This window comes from Bos grunniens, chromosome 13 (genome assembly GCF_055505025.1).
Source record: "Bos grunniens cultivar Pamir isolate PY7600 chromosome 13, Bosgru_T2T1.0, whole genome shotgun sequence".
Taxonomy (NCBI): Eukaryota; Metazoa; Chordata; class Mammalia; order Artiodactyla; family Bovidae; genus Bos; species Bos grunniens.
The window spans coordinates 29,848,520-29,872,380 of NC_141177.1; the positions used below are offsets into that span (position 1 = coordinate 29,848,520).

General features: G+C 45.9%; 1 protein-coding gene and 1 long non-coding RNA gene across 8 annotated transcripts in view; one reads left to right on the forward strand and one right to left on the reverse strand.

The window, feature by feature from the left end:
- Positions 1 to 23,861, forward strand: part of PCMTD2 (protein-L-isoaspartate (D-aspartate) O-methyltransferase domain containing 2) — a 31,434-nt gene that overhangs the window by 1,953 nt on the left and 5,620 nt on the right. For 2 of the 7 annotated variants that reach the window (XM_086333053.1, XM_086333057.1), the window contains exons 1-4: positions 11,505 to 11,601; positions 15,563 to 15,893; positions 19,837 to 19,939; positions 20,755 to 20,926. In XM_086333053.1, coding sequence (XP_086189179.1) covers positions 11,515 to 11,601; positions 15,563 to 15,893; positions 19,837 to 19,939; positions 20,755 to 20,926 — 693 coding nt within the window. In that variant the 5' untranslated portion in view covers positions 11,505 to 11,514. Of the gene's footprint in view, positions 1 to 4,474; positions 9,944 to 10,826; positions 11,040 to 11,504; positions 11,664 to 11,691; positions 11,912 to 15,562; positions 15,894 to 19,836; positions 19,940 to 20,754; positions 20,927 to 23,861 lie in introns of those variants that run through there. The other 5 variants (XM_086333056.1, XM_086333058.1, XM_086333054.1 and 2 more) reach the window with 5 other exon arrangements.
- Positions 9,626 to 11,489, reverse strand: LOC147360633 (uncharacterized). The gene is made up of 2 exons (XR_015139303.1): positions 10,886 to 11,489; positions 9,626 to 10,208 (listed from the first exon to the last, which is right to left on the reverse strand). It is a non-coding gene; the product is annotated as an uncharacterized LOC147360633 (long non-coding RNA).

Here is a 23,861-nt window from a genome sequence, read left to right on the forward strand (position 1 = left end):
AAGCTGCTTCCACCTCTTGCTTGAAGGGTCTACCTCCAGCGTTGGAGGAAGGTCTTGGTGTCATCGGCATATGCTGCTCAGGACTTATTTTTGGTATGGGGACCTCATCCATAGCCAGGCCTCGTCTCCCAGCCTGCAGCCCCTTCTTTTACACTTTCCAGAGAGTACAACTCAAGGCTTTATCTGGAGGGAGGGGAACATTCCCCAGTGCCAGTCATCTTTGTTACAGGCCCCCTCTGCCTTCTCCAGCATCACCTGAATCTGCCAGTTCTGGCTTCCTGAGGAGTGGACTGCCTCAGTCCTGAACTTCCCACACTCTGGCTGTAATCCAGCCTTTGGGTCTAGAAGTCATTCGCTACACGTTTGTGTGTTTTGGCTTCTAAATCACATTGTTGTCCCCTCTTCCATCTTCCCATTCCTGTCAGTTTATACCTTAAAAGTTGTCAGTTTAGCCAGATCTTGAGAGGGTGCCAAGGTAGATAGGTGAGTCTACCTGCCCTCCTTACCTGGACCCACAGGTGGAGAACACCTGGCTGTGTGTGGAGGCTGCCTGATTGCAGGAGAGACTTTCTTCCTTTCACCATTGTGCCCCTAAGGCTCATGGCTCTGTAGAGGCTGTTACAGCTGTGGATGTGGAGGGTTCCTAACATTGGGCAATATAGGTCCAAACTTGCCATACAGGTCAGCCAGTGTTATAGACACTTCCTTTCTCTTTGCTCCTCCTTTGAAATGGTACGTGACTTCTCCGACAGAACTCCAGTCCCCACATCAGCCAAGTGCCTGTCAGGTTAAACCACACAGAGGGCCAGGGGACCCGTGACTGTAGGCATCCTACGAGTGCTGGCAGCTGGCCTTTGGGAGAGGCCCTGCGGTCTCCTCTGTCCCCCAGCCCTCTGCCCCCACTAGCCTCGCCCCTTTCCCTGTCCCCTCATGTCAAGGGTGTGTGGGCTGCCGAAGTCTGGCCTCACCCCTCCCGACACCTTTTATGGCTGCCCATCCCTCAGTCTCTGGGCCCTCCTCCAACCTGTCCCCTTGCACCCTGCAGAGGTGGCCCTGGGTCACCCCCTGGCCTCTGCCCTCTCTTTCTCACCCTCCCTACAGCAGTGTGCCATGTGCAGAGAATGCCTGCGCTGTTCCCTGAGGCTGCCTTTCCCAGCCTAGCACTTTCTGGGTCTCCACTTGAATGTCCTACCTGTTGCAGGAGGGCTGATCAGGGTGCCCATTGTCAGGCCAGAGTGGGCAGGAGGATGGCCGCACTGGGCAGGAGGAGGGCCCAGGGCCCAAGCTATGAATTAGGAAGATCCAGCTGTGTCCCTGGACACCTTGGCTGGGGGCAGCTTAAAGGTGGGAGTCACGCCTGGCAGAAGCCCCAGGTTTAAGAAGTCTCCAGGCCTGCTTGGAGCATCAAGCAAGAGACCCTGAGCCTAACCCTCCTGATAGGGGGCTCCAGGGTGAACTCCAGCCTCAGCCCCCTGCCTTCTGGTCCCTCCTTCCAGATGCTGAGGGCCTGAGAGGAAAGTAATCAGTGCTTCTGATTTGTAAATAGCATTGGTTTAAAATGTGAAGGTGGCTTCTCTGGTGGCTCAGACAGTAAAGAATCCACCTGCAATGCGGGAAACCTGGGTTCGATCCCTGAGTTGGGAAGATGCCCCTGGAGGAGGGCATGGCAACCCACTCCAGTATTCTTGCCTGGAGAATCCCCATGGACAGAGGAGCCTGGTGGCCTACAGTCCATGGGGTCGCAAAGAGTCGGACACAACTGAGCGAGTGGCCACAAAGAGACAGTGTTTGTCTCCCGTCACCTTGAGCTCATAACAGATTGAGTCTTTTTTCCCAGGATGAGGAGAAGGCTCATTACAGATCAGCATGTCTGTAATGTGGCCTGAGGCACCTGGATGCCCAGGGCAGTGTGGGAAGAGCCAGGTGGAAGCTGACCTCTGTGTCTTGGACAAAGATGGTGATGTAGCCTCAGGCGGCCCCGCCTGGACATAGAGGGTCTGCAGCTTTATTTCTAGGCTCACACAGTCCATGTCCTCCGAAGGGAGGAGGGCGGACCAGCCACATGTTCTGATCTGCTCTCGGGATCCTCCTGGAGAGGGTCCACCTTCGCTGTAAGCTGGGAATGGTGGCGGCCACCAGGCAGCTCACATCTGCTGCCGGAGTGGCCTCATGAACAGGAAGGCCCAGAGGCCCCTCTTCTGTTCTTGAGTGAGGATTCACTGTCACTGGAATGACCATAGGTTTCCCACAGAGTGGCCAGGCTTGTCCATGAGGTGGTCTCCTCCAATGCACACATTTTTGGTCATAAGCAGAGAGGAGTAAGACATGGTCCTTGCCCTGGGACCACATTTTCCAGAACTTTCCTGATTATTCCAGAACTGCCTCCACACTGTACCCTACCCGGAGGCCCCTCCACATTCACGTTATTCTTGGAGGGTATGGCGGGCTCCTGGCCTCATCCCCTATGCTGACCCTGGGGTGAGGAGAAGGTCTGTCCTGCATGATTCCCACCAAACTCAGGTCTGGGATCATGACTAGACCTACAGACACATTTCCTTTGTGAAGTGCTGAGTACTGGGGCCTTTTAGAGTCCAGAACAACTTGAAATTGAGAAATGACATGTGCATGTGCAGGGGTTTCTGTACCTGGTCCATGGCCCTCTCCAGATTCTTCAGTGCAGCGGGGACACGTCCCCACTCACGGTCCCCACATGTCCCGTGATTATGGCACTAGAGCAGTCCAGACCCTGGGCAAGTCAACCCCTCTGTCTGGCAGTTTCCTTGTCAGTTCAGGGGGCGTACAGGCTGAGACATGAGTTCACTGCAGTGGCGACCAGGCCGTTCTGAAACATCTGGACGCCCCAGCCCTTCTATTGCAGGTCCCTGGGAAGCCAGCTCAGATGCATCTGTGAGAGAGGGTAATAATGGTGGTGGTCTGCCCCAGGTCTCAAAGCTTACCCCCGGCCCACGGAGCTTTGCTCCAGAGGCCATCCACACTCCTCACTCTTGCTGGAGGTGCCCTGGGGGCACTTTCCACAAGGCTTATGCACCCCTGGGTAACCAGTGGTGTTGGGGCAGGGGATTCTATTGCCCCCCCCCACCCCCCACCAACACCTTGCCGTGTGTTGGAGCCATGGGTCAGAACTGGTGACCTTCAAACATTGTTCAATCACTTGAACCCTTTAAATGGAGTGTCACCTGGAGCCTCTGAGCTGCTCGGGCAGAGGCTGAGGGTCAGGACTGGTGCGGTCATGTGGAGCCAAGCACAGACTTCATGCTCAGTGGGTTGGAGGAGGGCCCAGGAATCATATCTGGACAGGTGCAAGGAGCAACACATGGAGGTGAGTTAGGAGTGCTGGGTGAGACCCGCTCATGAGGGCTCCTGGTTTCTGATATGGTTATATCATGATTTCTCATAACATCTTATGAAAAACCCAAACCAACTTTTTACATTACACAGGTGTCAGCTCTCAGGGTGTGAGTTCAGGCCCACCTCACACCTGGGGACCTTGAGCAGGATACTTCCGGCCTCTATGCCTCAGCTTCCTTCTTTATAAATTGGTTCATAGCACATGCTGCTGAAGGGGTGTGGGAGGGAGTGATGGGAGCCCAGACCCTGGGCCACACACAACTTCTGACACTCTGTGAACACCTCTAGCCCACCTCCCCTTCCTGCAACCCCATCAGCACCAGCCACCATTCCTGGCTCCAAGGTCAGACCCCTGCTATCTGATCACCATGGCCAGCTAAGCTCAGGGCTTGTGGATGCCACCCGGGGCAGTGCTGTGCCACCCACCTGGTGACCACAGGTTGAAGCTGTCTGCTGCTGTCGCCCTTCCCTAGTACCTGGTTTTGTCCACCAACAGCTGCAGCCAGAGGTTCTGGAGTTTGCTCTCTCCAGACCAGCCCCGTGACTCTAAGGCTGTTACTCACTCATTCTCTCCCCTCAAGCTTTCCCTCTCATGAGTCACAAAACATAGTGTGGGGTGGCTAAGGGGCTGGCTAAGGGGGAGGGGACCCTTGAACCTGGGAAAAGCATCCTAAGAAATGGGGGTGTCAACTTCTGAGCGGGGGGGGGGTGCTTCCATCGCAGGGATCCTGCAGACAGGCTTTTGGACCTGGTCTGGCATCTCTTCTGTGGAAGGACCCAGTTCTAAGGTTCTCCAGAGAAACAGAACCAAGAGGTAATATTTGTATCAGCTGTGTCTCTTTCTGTAGGCCTACATTTATATCTGTATATCAAGAGAGATGTGTTTTCAGGAACTGGCTCACATAGTGTGGGGGTGTAAGTCTGAAATCTGCAGAGCAGGCCAGCAATCTGGAGACCTGGGAAAAGGTGATGTTTGGAGGCGGAATCCCTTCTTCCATGGCCCCAGGAGCAGGGGATGGGGGATAGGGATGGGAGTGGAGGGGTGGGGAGGGATCTCCATCTTTGCTCTTAGGGCCCCAGATACATGGATGAGGCCTTCCTACATTTTGACAGATAATTTGCTTTATTCAAAATTAACTGATTTAAATGTTAACCACATTTTAAAAATACCCTCACAACAATACCTAACTTGTATTTGACAAAATATCCAAGCACCATAACTTAGTCAAGTGGACATAGAAAAGTAATCATTGCAGATTCCTTCCCTGTGCCCAGGCATTTCTAACCTTTTTTTAAGGTGGTTTAAGATGAGACGTTATTTTTAAGAATCCCTTTCCAGTTATTTTACATACGTTAATACGTGTAAGTTCACCAGTATTTTCAGATCAAAATTAAAATGCAGTCACCTTATAGGACAAATAGCAGAGAAGCTTCGACTCATGTCTAAAACCGTGGTAAATTTCACCGCTGCTGCTGCTGCTAAGTCGCTCAGTCGTGTCCGACTCTGTGCGACCCCATAGATGGCAGCCCACCAGGCTCTGCCGTCCCTGGAATTCTCCAGGCAAGAACACTGGAGTGGGTTGCCATTTCCAACGCATGAAAGTGAAAAGTGAAAGGGAAGTCGCTCAGTCGTGTCCGACTCTTTGCGACCCCATGGACTGAAGCCTACCAGGCTCCTCCGTCCATGGGATTTTCCAGGCAAGAGTACTGGAGTGGGGTGCCATTGCCTTCTCCGGGTTAATTTCACTACAAATGGCTTAAAATGAGGAAGATTAAAAATTTTTTTCTCTTCACACAACCTACTTTGGATGCTTTCAGCACACAGTGGTGACGCCTTGTGGTCAATTTTGCATCTTGTCATTGCTGTGGCCTGAAACCAGGGTGTGGACCCCTCCTGGCTCACTTCTCTGATCACCAGATGGTCCAGGTGTAACAGTGTTCACTTGGGCTGTGGTCCCCACCTTGACCACCCACCCACCCCCTGCAGTGAAGTTTGATGCATCTGTGGGCAGTAAACTCACTTAGAGAACCAAGATGCCAAGAGTAGGTGAGAGCCCTTCCTTCACCTGGGGAGGTATCGGAAGTGAGGCTGGTGGCTGGGGGGTGAAGACTGGGAGGCGTATTTTAGTTACTGTAACTGCAAAAGCAATTCTATCCCATAGTAAAAACAGACAACACCGCAGTAAGTAAAGTAAGAGGTGACACCCTTATCCAGGACTGAGGTGCACTGAGAAAATAATCTTACATATTTACCTCCATAATTATCATTTCTAGAGCTCTTCATTCTTTTGTGTAGATCTGTGTTTCCGTCTCTTATTGCTTTCAGTATGAAAAACTAGCTTTATCATTTCCTGTGTGGGTCTGCTGTTCTAGCTTTTGTATTTCTAAAAAAAAAATTGTCTCCTTTTTTAAAAAAACCCAACAAACTAATATACTTCATTTTTGAGAGTAGTTTTAGGTTTACAGAAATATTGAGGGGGTAGTACAGAGACTTCTCATATATCCTTTCTTCCCTGCAAACAGTTTCCCCTATTATTAACATCTTGCATTTATGTGATACATTGTTACAACTGATATACCAATATTGATACACTATTAAAGTCCACAATTTACGTTAAGGTCAATCATGGTGTTGTACATTCTATGAGTTCTGACAATGCACATGCCCTATAGCCACCACTACAGTATCACACAGAATAGCTTCACTGCCCTAAAAACCCTGCGTGGTCTGTTTATTTATCTCCCTTCCCCCTACCCCACAAAGGCTTCCCTTGTGGCTCAGCTGGTAAAGAATCTGCCTACGATACGATACGGGAGACGTGGGTTTGATCCCTGGGTTGGGGAGATCCCCTGGAGAAGGGAAAGGCTACCCACTCCAGTATTCTGGCCTGGAGAATTTCGTGGACTGTATAGTTGCAAAGAGTCAGATACAACTGAACGACTTTCACTTTCACTTTCCCCCCACCCCATCCCTGGAAACCACTAATCTTTTGACTGTTTCTACAGTTTTGCTCTTTCTAAAATGTCATGTTATACAGTATGTATGGAACCACACAATCTGTAGCCTTTTTAGACTGGTTTCTTTCATTTAGAAATAAGCATATAAGGTTTCTCCCTGTCTCTCCATGGCCTGGTAACTCATTTCATTTTAGTGCTGAATAATATTCCACTGTTGCGATGTACCACGGTTGTGTACAAAAATCGGCAATTATGAATAAATTGCTATAAACATTCCTGTGCAGATTTCTGTGTGTACACAGGTTTTCAGCTCCTTTGGGTAAATGCCAAGGAAACTGCCGTATCTAATGATAAGACTGGTTTGCTTTGTAAGAAACTGCCAAAGTGTATTTCAAAGAGGCTGTACTATTTTGGATTCCTACCAGAGATGAATGAGAGTTCCCAGTACTCCATTCTAATTAGCGTTTGGTGTTGTCAGTGTTTTGGGGTTTAGCCATTGTAACAGGTGTGGAGTATATCTCATTATTTTAATTTGCATTTCCTGATGACATAGGATGTTGAACATCTTTCTGTATGCTTATTTGCCATCTGTGTATCTTTTTTTGCTGAGGTGTCTGTTCAGGTCTTTGGCCCATCTTTTAATTGGGTTATTTAGTTTTTGTTGCTGTTGAGTTTTAAGAGTTCTTTATATGCTTTGGATATAAGTCCTTTATCAGTTATGTGTTTGGCAAATAGTTTCTGTCTGTGACTTATCCTTTCATTCTCTTAATAGTGTCTTTCACAGAGCAGAAGTTTTGAACTTTAATGAAATCCACTTTATCGGTTTTTTCTTTCATGAATCATGTCATTAATACCATATATAAAATATCATTGCCAAGCCGAAGGTCTCCCCGATTTTCTTCCAGAACTTTAAGGTGATGACTGTGAGGTTTGTGTGCAGATCCCCTTCTGTGTGTGTTTCAGCTGTTCTAGGACTATTTGTTGAAAAGACTGCCCTTTCTCCATTGAGTTGATTTGCTCCTTTCTCAAAGAACCGTTGACTGTATTTGTATAGGTCTTTTTCTGAGCCCTCTGTTCTGTTTTATTGACCCATTTGTCTATTCTTTGATCAATACCACAACTGTCTTCATTACTCATTACTGTAACTTCAAAGTAAGTCTTAAAGTCGAGCAATGTCAGTCCTCTAATTTTATTCTACTCCTTCAATATTGTGTTGGATATTCTCTTTTTTTCCCTTACCACATAAACTTTAAATCAGTTTGTTGATATCCACAAAATAGTGTGCTGGGATTTTGATTGGATTGCATTGGATCTACAGATCAAAGTGGGAAGAATTGACATTTTAACAACATTGAGTCTTCCTACCTGTAAATATGGAATCTCTATTCAGTTACTTAGGTTTTCTTTATTTAATCAGAGTATTATAGTTTGTCTCTTATCCATCTTGTACTTTTTTGGGTAAGATTTATACCTAAGGGTTTTTTTTTTTTTTTTTTTTGGTGCTAATGTAAATGTTATCATGTTTATTATTTCAAATTCCAATTGTCCATTGCTGGTAAATAGAAAAGAGAGATTTTTTTTTTAAAAGACTTATTCATTTATTTTTGGCTGTACTGGGTCTTCATTGCTGCTTGTGGGCTTTCTCTAGTTGTGGCAAGCAGGAGATACTCTAGTTTTGGCGTGAAGGCTTCTCACTGTGGTGGCTTCTTTTGTTGCCGAGCACAGGCTCTCGGCGGCTTGTGGGCTTCAGTAGTGGCAGTGCGTGGGGCTTAGTAGTTCCAAGACGTGTGGGATCTTCCCAGACCAGGCATTGAACCCATGTCCCCTGCATTGGCAGTTGGATTCTTAACCACTGGACCACTAGGGACATTCCAAAGACAGATTTTTGTCTATTAAAATTGTATTCTGGAACCTTGCTACAATCATTTATGACTTTAGGAGGTTTTTATTTGCTTATATTTAATAGATTTTGGTGTACATTCTATGTAGACAATCTTGTCATCTATAAACAAAGACAATTATTTCTTCCTTCCAAATCTGTATACTTTTTTCTCCTTTTCCTGTCTTACCGGATTATCTAGAGCTCACAATACAAGTGGTGAGAACATTCTTGCCTTACTACCCATTTTATGGGAAAGTATCTTTTCACCAATAAGTATGATGTTGGCTGTGGTTTCTTGTAGATGTTCTTTATCAAGTTGAGAAAGTTTCCCTCTAATTCTAGTTTGCTTAGAGTCTTTATAGTGAATGGGTGTTGGATTGGTCAGATGTTTTTCTGTGTCTATTGATATGATCCTAAGACTTTTTCTTCTGTAGCCTATTGATGTAATGGATTACACTGAAATGTTAAACTAGCTTTGCATCCCTGGCATAAACTTTACTTGGTTATAGTGTGTAATTCATTCTATACATATTGGATTAAACTTGTATACATTTGATTTTTATGTTTATGTTCTTGAGAGATACTGGTTTGTGCTTTCTGTTTCTTGTAATGTCTTTGTCTAGTTTTAGTATTAGGGCAATTCTGCTCTCCTAGAAAGAGTTAGGAAGTGTTACCTAGCTTCTATTCCCCAGAAGAGATCATATAACTGATATCATTCCTTCCTTAAGTATTTGGTAGAATTCACCAGTATATCCATCTGTGCCTGGTACTTTCTGTTTTGAAAGGTTATTAATTATTGACTTAATAGATGTAGGACTACTCAGATGATCTATATATCCTTGTAAGAGTTTGTTAACTTGTGTCTTAAAAGGAACTGGTTCATTTTTTAATTATCACATTTGTAAGCTAGAGTTGTTCACAATATTCTTTTATTATCCTCTTCATGTTAATAGGAATCATGGTGATGATCCTTATTTTGTTTCTGATAATTAATAATTTGTATATTTTTTTCTTGATTAGCCTGGCTAGAGGCTTATCAATTTTATCAATCTTTTCAGAGAACCACCTGTGATTTCACTCATTCCCTCAATTGATTTGCTTTCAGTTTCATTTATTTCTGCTCTGATTTGTATTGCTGCTTTTCTTTTGCTTTCAGTTTCGTTTATTTCTGCTCTGATTTGTATTGCTGCTTTTCTTCTGCTCACTTTGGATTTAATTCACTCTGACATGTCTGACCAGCCTATTGATGGTAATGATCTCAGCTAGGAATGCCTTAGAACTTTCTGGGTGTGTATTACTTGTAGTGAGCCCCAGAGACATCCCCTCTACTCCTGCTGCTGGGGCAATTGTGGCTGGACTGCCCCTTGTGGTTCGTATATGATCACTGGATGCACTTCAGCAAAAACCATGAGGGAATTCTGAGGAACAAGATTTATCACTCACAGGTCCTGGAGGGTACATAACAAACCTCAGGGTCACGCAGCAAGGTCAGAGTGGGAGAGGGAGAGCCTGGGGCTCTGTTTTACTAGGGTCTGAGAGTGGAGTGTCTGGGATTTCACGGGGTCACTCCCTATGGTGTGCACCCCAACCCCTGGGACCAAGAATAATCCCAGCTTACCCAACTACTGATGTGTCTGGTAGCCTTGGCAGGGCAATGACATTTCTTTTATAGGCGGGGAAACTGCATGGGCTGGATGCCATCAAGAAGCAGGGGCATCTAAACCAGTGATACCGGTGAGTGGCAGGGCAGAGGGAAGCTCAGTTGTGCTGACAGAGGAGTGGGGCTCACTGCTGTGGGGCGGGAGAGGGCACGCTGGTGGCACAGGGACCTGGTCTTGGCCTGTGCCTGGACACAATTGTGACGTGGCCTTTATCACAGCGCAGCTCCTCTGCCAGGTGTCCATGTCCAGGAGGACAACCACGGGGCCTTGCAGTGAGTTAGGCCAACTCCCGCCATCCGGGCTGCTCCTCTCCTTCCTGGAGGGCATGCTAGTATCCACTGCAAGGAAATAAGCTCTGTAAAGTGCTCAGCATGACGCTCTACAAAGACTAATACTGATGGTACATTATCTGTCATATATATTAGGAAGACCACTGGACAGAGCCCAGGGAAGGCTGTGAGATGTGAGGTGGGAGGCCAGTGAAGAGGCCTTGGTAGGAGACACGAGGGAAGCAAGGCCAAAGCAGGCTGGGGTGTATGGAGGGGGTATCTGCTCACAGCAGGGAGAGGTCAAGGATGGCTTCAGGGCCTCTGTTGCAGACAATCACAGGCACTTGGGGAGGAAAGGGTCAGAGAGCTAGAGTGTCACAATGTTGGCAGCAACCTCAGGGTCGCTGCCACCAAGGGAAGCAGGCCTTCCCTGGAACCATGGAAAGTGGTGAAAACTATGCTCTGAGTGGAGCTCAAGTCTGGGGAGGAAAGTGGGGGCAGGAGGGGCCCAGGCAGCAACGCCTGTAGCTGTAGAAAAACAGGTAAAATACAGGGCTGTGTCTAAACAAAGGGATCTGTTGCCAAAAACTAGTTGGAAAACCTATGTGAGGTTTGTGCTGAGCAAAAGGAGGATTGAGGCAGATCTCACAGAGTCTACTGGGAGGGCCAGGCAGGTAGCCCACAACAATGGGTGGCATCAGGGGGCAGAAGGCCCCAGGGCTGCATGGGTGGCTGTGGGAGGTAACCTGGAGGATCTGCCAGTGGGCCAGGACGCTGGGCAGGCGACTTCTGAGACGCAGAAAGATCCTGACTGACGCTGGGACAACTCTCCCAGGAAGGGCTGATCAAGATGCGGCGCGGGTGAAGGCGGCAGTGACGCCCGTGAGGGTGGGTGAGCAGGTATGGGAGTGGACCCCTAGCAGGGGTGGGCACGCCAGGGGCTCCTGGCCACTTCAGCTCTCCCTGGTCTGAAGCCACTGGACTTCTCTTGGCACAGCTGGATGCTTCTTGTCTTGCAGATCTTCGCTCGAATGTCCCTTCCGGGTCACTCAAGCCACAGTAGCCACTACCGTGCCAGTTACTGTCCATCGCCTCTGTTTTCATTTCTTCCTCACCTGTCGGCCCCCTCCTGGAAGGTCATTTCCACAGGTGTGAGCCCTGCCAGTCGTGCTCACAGCTGGGTCTTGGCCCATGCTGGGGCCTGGAAGTGACAGCGTTCACCTGCGGCTGCCCTTTGACCTCCGCATTCGAGCAGCTCGCTGGGCGGGTAGAAACCTCAGGACGCAACTCCAGCTGCGCGGTTGCCCCTTTAGGCGCTGGGCCGCGGCGCACGCGCATTAGGGCCGTTACGCGCGCAGGCGCAGTGGGGCGGCGGATGTTTACAGCGGCAGAGGTCGGCGCTGCGAATCGGCAGGCGGCGGGCCGAGGGGCTCCCGGGAGAGGGGCGGCCGAGGAGCTGCAGGTGCGGTTCGGCTGAGGCGGGAGGTAGAGCCGCTGTAGCGGCTCTCGGCCCGGCCTGCGCGGGTAGGGGGGCGGTGCGTCTCCTCGGCCCCTTCTGCCTTCCTGCCTCCTCTCCATACCTTCCCTCCCGCTGGGCGCGGGCTCCAGGTCCCTCCCCCGGGGGCGCTTCCTCCTCTCCGCGTCTTCCGGTCCTTTTCCGCTGCCCTCTCGCCCCCACCCCAGCATGAACGCCCCTCCTTATCCCAGGCGGCTCCCCTCCCCCTTCCCGCCCTCTCGGGGGTCAGCCGGCGCGGGTTCCCCGGGGTCCCGAGGTCTGTCTCCGTGCGCAGTGCTCACACCCCTTGGGTTGACTTAACTCTCCAGGCGCGCAGCTGGTCCCTAAATTACTGAGTAGGAAACATTTGCCGTTATCGCGGCACGTGAAGAGTTACCGAGGTTCGAAACAGGTTGTGCCTTTTCAGAAGGTGCAAGAGTCTGTTAAGGGAGAGTGACTTGGCTTCAGGCAAGACCTGGAAGAGGTCTTCAGTTGGGAAGGGAGCTCTCCTGGCTGTGGTGCCTGTGTTTTGTGTTTGCCAGGGCTTGTCTCTCCCAGGTTGATGTTTGCACCTCAAAAAAGGCCTTTCTCTAAATCCCCACTTGGTTTATGTGCCTGCTGACGTTTTCTGCGTCTTTTTGGCCAGGGAGGGGCTGAAGTAAGGGACTGCATTTTTAGTGTTGGGTAGACCGGCAGGTTCCTATAACTCAAGTCCGAACTTGCCTCTCTCGTATGGGAGGACGCTGGAGGCTCCTGAGACCAGCGCCCGGCCTCTCTATGCTTGCACTTGGCCGGGAGAGACTCCTTGTTCTGACAGTGTCTGTATTTCCAGCCTCGATTTTAGAAAGCTCTCTTGTGTGTTAAGTAGAAATTCTCTCCATCCGATATGTGTCCCACTGCTCTGGTTTTTTCAGGCCCATGAATAGTGTGTATATGGCAGACTTTCAAGTATTTGAAAACAAATCCTTTGCATTCCTTGTAGGAGTTCTGGTTTTCACAATGAAAACCATTTCTTCCTTTATTCCTCCGGCAGGAGGTGTGATTTTGCTTTCTTCTCCCTAGCTTATTATCTTCCACCTGAGTTACTTTGTCCATGTTGCCCTTACTAAGTAGCTGGATGAGTGTAGACTTGAATCTTGGCCCCCTTATCAGAGCTTCATTCTGTGTTAACTGGCCCCTGTGACAGCGTCTTGGGCTACCAGTCTGAGACCTTCCTACCCCTGCTCAGCCACCTCCTCCCTGTGCCCTTGGTGTTGGTTTTGTAAGGAGCAGCCTGAGAGTAAGGTTGTCCTGCTGGGCAGTGCCCAGTTACATGGAGTGTTGAATTAAGGGTTGCAAAGTGTAACCAGTCAAGTATCCAGAAAATGATATACCATTACTTTGAAAACTTGGATTAGGGTGGATTCTGAGTCTAGATTTGGTTTGTCAAAGCCATCTCTGAGATTGTTGTTGGTGTTTTTGGTGGCATGAGAGCTGATCACATTGATGGTTAGTAATAAACAATGATTGTTTTCAGTGTGAGGAAGTGTTAGGTTGCCAGGCAAGGTTAATAACAAATATCCGAGCCTACGAATGGTCACGTGCAGCCCACTAGTGGCAGCAGATAAGGTTACCACATAGTGATTTAGCCTGTTGCTTTGGTGTAGGGTAAAAAACACAGGCCTGTGTTTGAATGCCAGCTCTCCTCAGACTGGTGTGTGATCATGAGCAAAGTAACTTTTCAGTCCCAAGTTGCCTCACAATGTTGTGAAGCCAAAATGAGGTCGTGACTGGCAGGTGGTGCCTGTAAAAAGATTGTAGTTATTTTTACTAAAAAGCTAGCCTTTGCATGTGGATTAAACTCTTAAAGTGAGGCAAAGTTGAAAATAAGGGATAAATACTTGGTAGACAGTGAAACATACCCATCATATACTTGGTGTTTGCTTTCTGAGGATAGAACATTACACTCTGGGGGCTTCTGGGTGAAGAGGTGGCTTTCACCTCCACCCTGGAGGATGTGTGAGAGCTAGACCTTTCCCTGAAGCAACCAAACAGGACTCCACTTTTAACCAGTGACCCAAATCTTAAGATGATTGTCCTAGCCTAGGCGTATAGGCATTAGCCTCAGAACTAAGTAGTTTATCCAGGATTGAATTTGACCTCGTTAACACTTTATCCTCTCTGGCTGAGTTAGGGTCTGTAACCACCAAGGGCTCTGAAACAACTTAAAAACAGGGTGAGAATCAAATAACTGGGCCATCCTAGTGACTTGAGAAGTCTCATATTCTGCTTTAAAATCTTGATGATGAAGATGAATTGCTCCGGTCATAAAATGGAAGAGTGCTTGTGTTAAGCCCCACCTTTCACACACTTTGTGTCCTTGTGAGAAGCTGAAGATTCATGCGTGTGGTCAGTAACTTTCATTCCTGGGGCATGCTCTCCCACCACAGTTGCTAGTTTTGTGTGTGTCGTGTGTGTATGGAATTTTTCTAGAGGCAGTATTTGTGATTCTCATTCTGCTGTTACAAGTCCTCAGGATTGTGAGGGAGAAGCAAGCATAAACTTTGTAATAATAAAAATGTAACATTATGGACATCATCCTGTTTCAGAAAACATAGCAACCTTTGTGATGTCAGGTTCCCCCCCACCCCGCCCCAGCAGTTAATATCAAGTGTTTTGTAAAGCATTTACCATTTTATGTGAAGTGAAAGTTGCCTGTGGTGAGTATAATATTGGAGTTGTTCAGGAAGAGTAAAACCTCTACAGATGCAGGATCATTTTCCCTAGGAATCAGATGAGGATACATTGTACTTTGTAGTTGGCTCAGAGAGAAGCATGTACTGATACCCTGTACTTTAGTACTTGACTCAGAGAGGAGGACATGTTACTTTTTCTTCTTGAAGGCAGTTTGGAAGAGAGCAAAAATGTCCTTTTTATTGTTGAAGAGGTGAAATGGTGGTATGGTAGCTACTTCTCAGGAGTTGAGGGAATTCTAGGAGTCTCCTGCTTCTGAGCTGCAGCCTTGAGACAGTTCTGTATTTGTTAAAATGAGGTGTTTGTCACAGTATATTCCAGGGGGAAGAGAGTTTTGTGGATGTTGTTTTGGCCTGAAGTTTTACATGAGAACATCCAAATCAAAGGTTGAATGGTTTGCTTGACTTGATATTTATGGGCGTGTGGGACCATGCATTGGAGAAGGAAGTGGCAACCCACTCCAGCGTTCTTGCCTGGAAAATCCCAGGGACGGGGGAGCCTGGTGGGCTGCCGTCTATGGGGTCGCACAGAGTCGGACACGACTGAAGTGACTTAGCAGCAGCAGCAGGCAAAATATAAGACAACAGTTGAATTTGAATTTCAAAGTAACAGTGAATACCTTTTTAGTATTTATTGACCTGAATTTAAATTTTTTTTTTGCTTTTAAAGATTTATTTACAAAAGGTCTATAGCACTTGAAATATTCAAAAAAGATCCCTCTTAGAATGATTTTTTAGTAAATATATCTGCCCTCTTTTCATGTTTACATTCAATTATTTTTCCATATGTGGAAATATCCTTGTTAAGAGATGTATAAGCAAGATATTTTTAATCCTAATTGCTTGACTTTCCAGAATGATGACTTTTAGTAAAGTCTTGAATTCTTTAATGATGTTTTTAAGTTGTCAGCTGTGTGTTAGGTATCACATGTTCATTTGTATTCAGTTGATATTATAAGTTACAACTTATTTTTGGATGAATATAATTAAATTTGAAATTTAACCTTTTTTTTGTTCTGTATCTGGCATCCTTGGACGTGGAGGGAGGTAGTGTAAGGGGCTGGGTGTTGAGTAAGTATATTCCATCTGTATTATTTTTAGAATTCAGAATCTGAAATTGGTGTGTGTTTAGGACTTTTATTGTTCTGCTCTAACCTTTAATGTGAATAGCTCTTTTGAAAATTCTAAAACTGCAGCTTTGCCTGAGCGTGATCTCAAGGATGGGAGGCGCGGTGAGTGCTGGTGAGGACAACGACGAGCTGATAGACAATCTGAAGGAGGCGCAGTACATCCGCTCTGAGCTGGTGGAGCAGGCGTTCCGAGCTATTGACCGTGCAGACTATTACCTCGAAGAGTTTAAAGAGAACGCATATAAAGATTTAGCGTGGAAGCATGGCAACATCCACCTCTCTGCTCCGTGCATCTACTCGGAGGTGATGGAGGCCCTGGACCTGCAGCCTGGTCTCTCATTCTTGAACCTGGGCAGTGGCACTGGCTACCTCAGCTCCATGGTGGGGCTCATCCTCGGTGAGTCTGGCTCGGTCTCACGTGCAGGAGGGAGAGCCTGCTGGCAGTTTGTCCTTAGTGGGGGCCGAGTTGTAACTGCCCTTGGCCTGCCCAGCCATCATGGTATCCACACAGGGGTTGGAGGGTGATGATATTAATGGAGAAATTGCCGTGATGAACAGAAGAGTCCCTCTGGAGCCTTCCTGTTGCCCCCACCTGTACCTCCAGCATCTGACCAGCACAGCTTCCTCTTGGACAGCAGAGGACCTAGAGATTGTATAAATCTGGACCTTTTGGTGATCTCTTGATTAATATAATCACTCAGCGTGCCTGTCATTGTCTCTAAACTGGAATAATTAACTTTAAAGTCCCTGGCAGTTAAAGTTTTTCCAAGCAGTTTTTGTTTTTTGTTGTTTTGATACTAAAGGAGTTAATACTTGTAAGTTATTTTCAAATGTATTCCAGGGGTAGGAAAGATTTCACAAGTTATGGTATTTGAAGCCATTTAGCCTGTTTGCTCAAACAAATAAGTTGTGAGATTATACATGGAAGCTGACCATTTTAATACTGAAACATCATTATCTGATTACTGAAGATTTTAAAGATTCCTACCTCATGTTAAATGCGGTAGTAGGGGACAGGTGTCTGTTTTCACTCAAGAGTTGGGTGAACAGTTCTGCGAGAGGAAGGCCAGGAGCTGCTCTGTGCTTTAGGAAAGGGCACTGCGGAGGAAGTGGGCTGGTGCCCCTGGGTGGAGGAAGACATGGTTGGCCCGAGGTTGCTAGGGTCTTGGTACGCGTGGATGTTGGAACTGACAAGGTTTGCTAAATATCTTAAGTTTTTGGCTTAGGTATCTCAACATTGTTATCAAGTCAGTGTAAGATTCTGTATATTGGTGATTTCAAGTGATAACAGCTTAAAAGTCAAGTGTAATCATTAGCAGTACATTACAACATTGTTTCTCTGTGGTTATTACAGGCACTTTAGAAAATCTTAGTAGTCACAGTTGCTTTTGTGGGTATGGAATGAAATTTTTGGTTGCTTTATAAGTTCATATACTTCAGAATTTGGTAAAGTTTTGAGATTCTGATCATCTGACTTTGGGCTATAAAATATAAATTTGGGCTAAATCCTCGGATTATTAAATGTGTAGTTTTTTGTTTTATTGTTTTTTTTTAGGCTAAATGCTTTTTGAACTTGTCTTGGATTGAGACTGCTTTGCAAAGAGAGCTCAGGTTTTTCATCATTCTGGAATTAGTGAATTGTAATTCCCGCTGTTGGAGCTGGAAATTGGAGGAGCTAAGGATAAGGTGGTATTTGGGGGGAGGGGGAGGGTTATCAACCTGATTAGATTGGAAATGCTATTAAAAATAAAATGCTTAGGAAAGGATGACTTAAAGTCATCTTCAACCGACCTGGTACATTTGACATTCTCTAGAAGTCATAAAGAAACAGCTCATGACGGATGTTGTTACTTGTCTTTTCTGAGCCCCCACTTTCTCTTTTCTGGGGGTTTTGCTGGATGACAGGGAGGAGAGTTGTGAAGGAAGGAAAGCTGTGTTTTTGGTCGTAATGGACACTGCGTGCCGCTTTGATGTATTTGAAGGCGGTAACTTGAGAGTCTGATTTCACGGGTAGAGTCTCGGATCTGCAGGGAGGAGGACACAGGCCCTGGACCGTTTTCAGTCCGTGTGTCGTAGGCCTCCCTCTGGGGTTTATTCAGCTTCGTGCTGCTCACTGTGAGGTGAAGACTTTGCTGGTCTCCCAGGGCCTGCAGTCTTCCATGTGACTTAGGTGGCTTGCGGTCCTTATTTTCTCTGCCCTGCTGCCTCTGTGCCACTCTGCTGCGCTTACGTTGCGACTCCTTGCCCTGCTGAGGGTGCTCCTTTCTCGAGGTTCCAGTTGGCAGGATGGCAGGGGGCAGGGGGAGATACAGCAGTTGTGAGCTTAACCTGACGTTGTTGTGTGACGTGGGAGCTGCTGTGCCTGGGGGGCCTTGTGGGACCAGCTTCAGGGTTGTGTCCTTGGTACCACCATTCTGACCCGTCCCGTACTTCCTCCTCTTTCAATCATCTTTTTACTGGAGTGGGTCAGGGGATATGTGTCGTTACTTTGTTTGGTGTGAAGTTTCTTGTCCTCAGTAAGAGTCTAACAGAGCTGAGGGGCTAATGAGAATATGATGAGGGGGAAGTAAATGCATGTTTTCTTGATCTCTGGCAAGTGACCAAGAGAGCAGTGGGATTGGACAGGAAGTAATGTGGATGTGGTGTCATAAACAGTGGAAATGTGACTTCTCAAGTAGGCTGTGTTTTGATGATAGGCGGTTTTAGCAGCCACTCTGTGTGGGAGGTGTTGAGAAAGGAGAGCGGGTGAGTCGTCTGGTAGAGGCAGGGAAGCCTGCACCTGGGGGAGCTGCTGCACTGGGAGGGGCCAGGTGAGCGGTGGAAGCAGAGAAGTGTGTGCAGTGCACAGATGGCTGCATTTACCAGTATTTCTGTTGGATGTAGGGTTGAGTGTTACACTGTGGCTTTATATGTATGTTTTCTAAATAAAAGCCCTACATGCCGTGTTCATTTTCTCATGCAGATTTTCTAAAAATCAAGGTATAACTTATCCATAGTAACTTGACAAAGTTGCATGAAGCATGTATGAATGTAGTATGAAGTGTGAAGCTTGGTGACTTTTTACATCCTCCTCCATGTAAGCACCACCCAGAACAAGATGCAGAGTAGAATCTGTGCCCCAGAGATTCCCATGGCCACCCCTCCAATAGTAGGACCCCGTCCCCTCCAGGGGGAAGTATACTCACCTCCATCACACAAATAAGTGTTGCCTGTTTTGACCTTCATACAAATGGATTCTTAAAACCCAGAGATTCAATGAAGCTGTTTCGTGTCAGTAGTTCTCACTGAGATTTAACCCAGAGGCATTTGTATGTGGAGGAAGCACTTTTATTATTAAGTGGGCTCCTAACTTTTCTCATAACTTTAGTTCCAGTTATTGATAAATGTCTTTCTTTTCTTTCATTCTTTCATTTATTTGGCTGTGCTGGGTGTTGGTTGCGGCATATGGGATCTAGTTTCCTGAATAGGGATGGAACCTGGCCCCTCGCATTGGGAGTGTGGAGTCTTAGCCCCTGGACCACCAGGGAAGTCCCTGATAAATTTATTTTGATTAAAAATATTTCATTGTGACTTTGGAATTACAGTTTTATTTTGATGATGATTAAAACTATTTTGTGAGAATTAAATACCACATCTGAGTGTTTGCAGAGACCTTTGTTGGAAAAAAGACCTGTGTCCACTTTCTTTTGCAAAGACACGTTTCTTCTTTAATTCATTGTGTTGTTCAGTTGCTAAGTTGTGTCCGACTCTGTGTGACCCCGTGGACTGCAGCACACCAGGCTTCCATGTCCTTCACTATCTCCCAGAGTTTGCTCAAACTCGTGTCCATTGAGTTGGTGATGCCATCGAACCATCTCATCCTCTGTTGTCCCCTTCTCCTCCAGCCTTCAGTCTTTCCCAGCATCAGGGTCTTTTCCAGTGAGTTGGCTCTTTGCATCAGGTGGCCACAGTATTAGAGTTTTAGCTTCAGCATCAGTCATTCTAGTGAATATTCAGGGTTGATTTCCTTTAGGATTCACTGGTTTAGTGGCACTTGTAACTCTTGGTTTCAGATCTTGGCCGTTTTACCTTTTCAGATGATTCTTTAAAAGTTTGAGGACAGGACGGTCAAGGCTCTAGGAAGCTGTGAGTTGGTAGTGCCATATAAGGAGTATTGATGATGTGGTGAGCAGAGGCTAGTCTGCATATTTAAAGAATGGATTGGGTGATTTTGGCCCAATAAATGTGAATTTCTGTAATTATACATGTCCAGTCAAATGTGTTGCAGTCAATGAAATAGAAATAAAGAGTAGGGGTTCTTGTCCTGTTTCTATATGTTTTCTTATTCTGAAACGTTTTAGGCCCTTTTGGAGTGAATCACGGAGTAGAACTCCATTCAGATGTGACAGAGTATGCGAAGCAGAAGCTGGACTTCTTCATCAGGACAAGCGACAGCTTTGACAAGTAAGACCAAAACTGTCCATGGGTCTGGGTGTCAGTTATAACTTAAACTTTGGATTAAGTGGAAAGAAATCAGTTCACTACTGTTCATGTTCTGGCAGTTGTGATTAAAGTGTGGCAGGTGACTAAGTGATATGTGTGTGTATGTTCTAGTTATTTTAAAAATATTTTATGTTTTTAAGGACCTTAAGTTTTTTTTTTTAATTATGACACCTAAATAAAGGTAATTTATCACCAGTGTAAGAGAAGGAAATAGAATGTTCATTTTTTCTTAATGTTCATGTTTCCAATAGAGGCAGCATTTTATCATGTACTTGTTTCTGAAATGGAATTGTTGCAATTGTCTTTAAATGTACCGCGCAACTAGCTCTTGCCATTGTAAAACAAGGCATTTAAGTTCTTATTTTAGGGATTAAAATTTTTAGAAAAACCAAGTATATTTTTTTCTCTTTTTACTCTGTTAGTAGATCTTGAATAAGATATAAAAGCAAGATAGGATAGTAGAAGATAATGAAGATGAAAGATAATAAGATAATCATAACAGCAAAGATAGTGATATGCCTGGAGCTTGGGTGACTTAAGCTTGGATTGTGTTTATGATACTGAGTTTCATAATATTTTCTTTGGAATTTCTAGAGTTCTGTTTATTACTCACGTAGTTCTTTCAGAAGTCTGATATCCCAGCTTCTGACTCTTAATTTTATTACGTCGCTGTGGGATTGTACAGTGAAAACATAACCTATGTTTAATGTAGATTTACTATATAGACTTGTTATGACATGATATACTTAGTTGTGGAAAACATCTTTTGCTTTCAGGTTTGACTTCTGTGAACCATCCTTTGTTACTGGCAATTGCCTGGAGATTTCTCCAGATTGTTCTCAGTATGACCGGGTGTACTGCGGGGCAGGCGTGCAGAAGGAACACGAGGAGTACATGAAGAGCCTCCTCAAGGTCGGGGGCATCCTGGTCATGCCACTGGAAGAGAAGGTCAGGTCCTCTTGTAACCGGTGGTTTCGTGCACTCAGCTGTTTGCTGAGGTCTGTTCCGGGGAGTTGACAGGCATTTTTCCTTGTAACTCTTGTTACAAATCCCTTCCTCTCGCAGATGAGTAAACAGGCTAGAGAGACTGCCAAGGTGGGGCGGGTCCAGTCGCCTAGGTTCTGATTTGATTTATTTTGGAAGAGAAAGGACACCTGAATACTTGCCAGCGGTTACAGAGTCCTTCCTTGTTTAAGATCTTGGCTGTTCTTTCTTTCTGATGCCAGCAGTGTGACTGGCCCTGATCCGTTGTTTTGTTAAGGGCCGTAGAATGATACCTCCTCGTTCTCTCATTTCTCTTCATTTAGTAGCCAGAATACACAGGGGGAGAGAAACACCCTCGTTAGTTGTTTGTTTACCCTGAGGTATACTTTATAAAAGGAAGTGCAGGATAAATCTGATTCTTATTAACCTTTGTCAGTTTTTCTCAATAATTGGTTTTCTGGCATCTGCCAAAGATAGTGACCAGTGAGGTTTTGCTTGATTTTTTTAGCAAAATGAATTCATGCAAAATTGTGACCCTTATCAGAGTTCAGACTGTCTCACTTTGGCCATGGCTGCCTCTCCACATTGGCTCTTGGGCTCTGCAGCCTCAAGAATCTTTGATAGTTTTGTTAATTTCTGGTAAGAAGACGTTCCAGACTTTGTGTACTTTTTTTTTTAACCACAAACTTGGAATTAACTCTTTCTGAAAATGAATAATCCCTGTTCGTTTTCAGTTTGGTGGGAATTGGTGTTTAGACACCACAGTTGGGATCTTGAAGGCGATCGTGGATCCGTGTTCGTTTTTCTGATGGACGACTAATGCTTGGGAGTCACCCGCCACCCACCGCCCCAACACACACACTTTTTTTTTTTTTTGCTTTGATGTTTTGGAGAGAAAAGACACCATAAAGTCATATCAGTACTTCCAAATCAAGATCAGGACCAGGGTTTTTTTCCCTCACATTTTAGTGTTATATCAGTAGCACTTTTTTCTCAAACCAAAAGTCCTGATCCCCAACCACCCGGCTTACTGTTTATCTGCAATGTATGGTGTCATCAGCAGCAATCTTGATTTCTGAAACTAGAGCAGGATTTTTCTTGTTTTGTCAGGGAGTGGCTTGGGGACCCCACTGTATTGTCCTTATATTCCACTAGAGAAGTTAAATTACTGTGTTTTAAGTTACTGGGAATTACACCTCTGTGTGAAGTTATGGCGCCAGCCCCAAAGAACTGCTCGTTTGTTTTCTTTTCTTTCAGTTTTGAGAGGTTGCCATTTTGGGGATCACAACTTTGTAAAATAGTTATATAAGATTCCAAAGTCTAAGCAAGCAATACTCAGAATTTTATTCTGTGTATGTCCCCTCTTCTCTGCTCCCTTCACCTGTAGGTGACTTGTTTTTTGTTTGTTTTGGTTTATCTTTCCTTAAAAAAGTAGAAGCTAAAAAAATTTTCAGTGAGGGTACACACTTTTACACTCCACCCACCCGTTCATACATATGAGAGTTGATAATTTTAAGTTTTATACATCATTTATTTTTTAAAAACGTGATGTTCCTTATAGCTAGAAAGTCTTTTTAATCTCTGTTTTGTTTATTAAAATTTTTGTTGGTGTATAAGAATGTGGCTGTTTCAGATAGAGATGTATAAGGCTGTGGCTGTTTCAGATGGGATTTATAAGGCTTTGGCTGTTTTGGATAGGGGTGTGTAAGGCTGTTGCTATTTCGGATAGGGGTGTATAAGGCTGTGGCTGTTTTGGATAGGGGTGTGTAAGGCTGTTGCTATTTTGGATGGGGGTGTATAAGGCTGTGGCTGTTTCGAATAGGGGTGTGTAAGGCTGTGGCTGCTTCGGATAGGGGTGTATAAGGCTGTGGCTGTTTCGAATAGGGGTGTGTAAGGCTGTGGCTGCTTCGGATAGGCATTTGAATTCTTTCTAGCCTTTCACTGTTAGAAACAGTGCTGCTGTGAAGAGCCTGCACAGACATTACCTTGGTTTTGTCTGAATTTGTGACCTCCTGCGGGAGCGCCTGACCAGAGGCTGTTTAACCTTGGCCATTTCAGAGGCAGGTCGCCAGGAGCCGGTTCTTATTGCTGTTTTAGTAGTTTGCAGGAAAGGGCCAGACGTCCCTGTGTTTGCTTTTCTTTCTCAGAGTATTGTTTTAAATACGTATTTACTTATACGGATGAGTTTAGAAGTCTGTGTTGTCTTGCAGAAATACATTGTGTTAACATCTAGATGAATGAGGGATTGAAGGCATCTTTTCAGTATTCATGCAGCTGAATACTTCAACGTGAAATAGGGATTTATAGTTTTGTTTACAGGTTTACACATAGTTTACTGATTATATTCAAATATTTCACGTCCATTATGACTAGACGTTCTCCTTTTAAAAATTTTTTGAAAAAAGATTTTGCTGGTATAAAGGAATGTGGTAAGTTATTGATGTTTGTCTGGTATGTGGGTACTTAGTTCTTTTAGTTCTGAGATCCAGGACACAGAGTCTTAGTTTTTAGAGGATTTGCTAGCTTAGATATTTTTAGATGAGAGCGCAATCATCGTGGCTTGTCAAAGCTGACCAGAAATCCTACTGTGAGCTGTTCAGGCCCTTCAGAACCTGGCACAGTCATGGAGCACATGCGTGGCCGTGTTGTCCGGTCGCGTTCTCGTGGTGCTCCTTGTACTGTGGTTCACAGGAACCATCTGGCTGACCTACACTGCAGCATGTCAGCCAGACAGCCCTGTGTCCCATGGGGGCTGCATCCCTGGAAGCACTTTAGACACATCGATGTGCACCTCCGAGAGTGAGGCCAGGTACCCACATCCAGGGTGGCCCACTCACCTGTGAGGAAGCAGCGCTGATTTGTGATGGTAGCTGCTGTTCGGTGGGTGCAAGATGGTCTC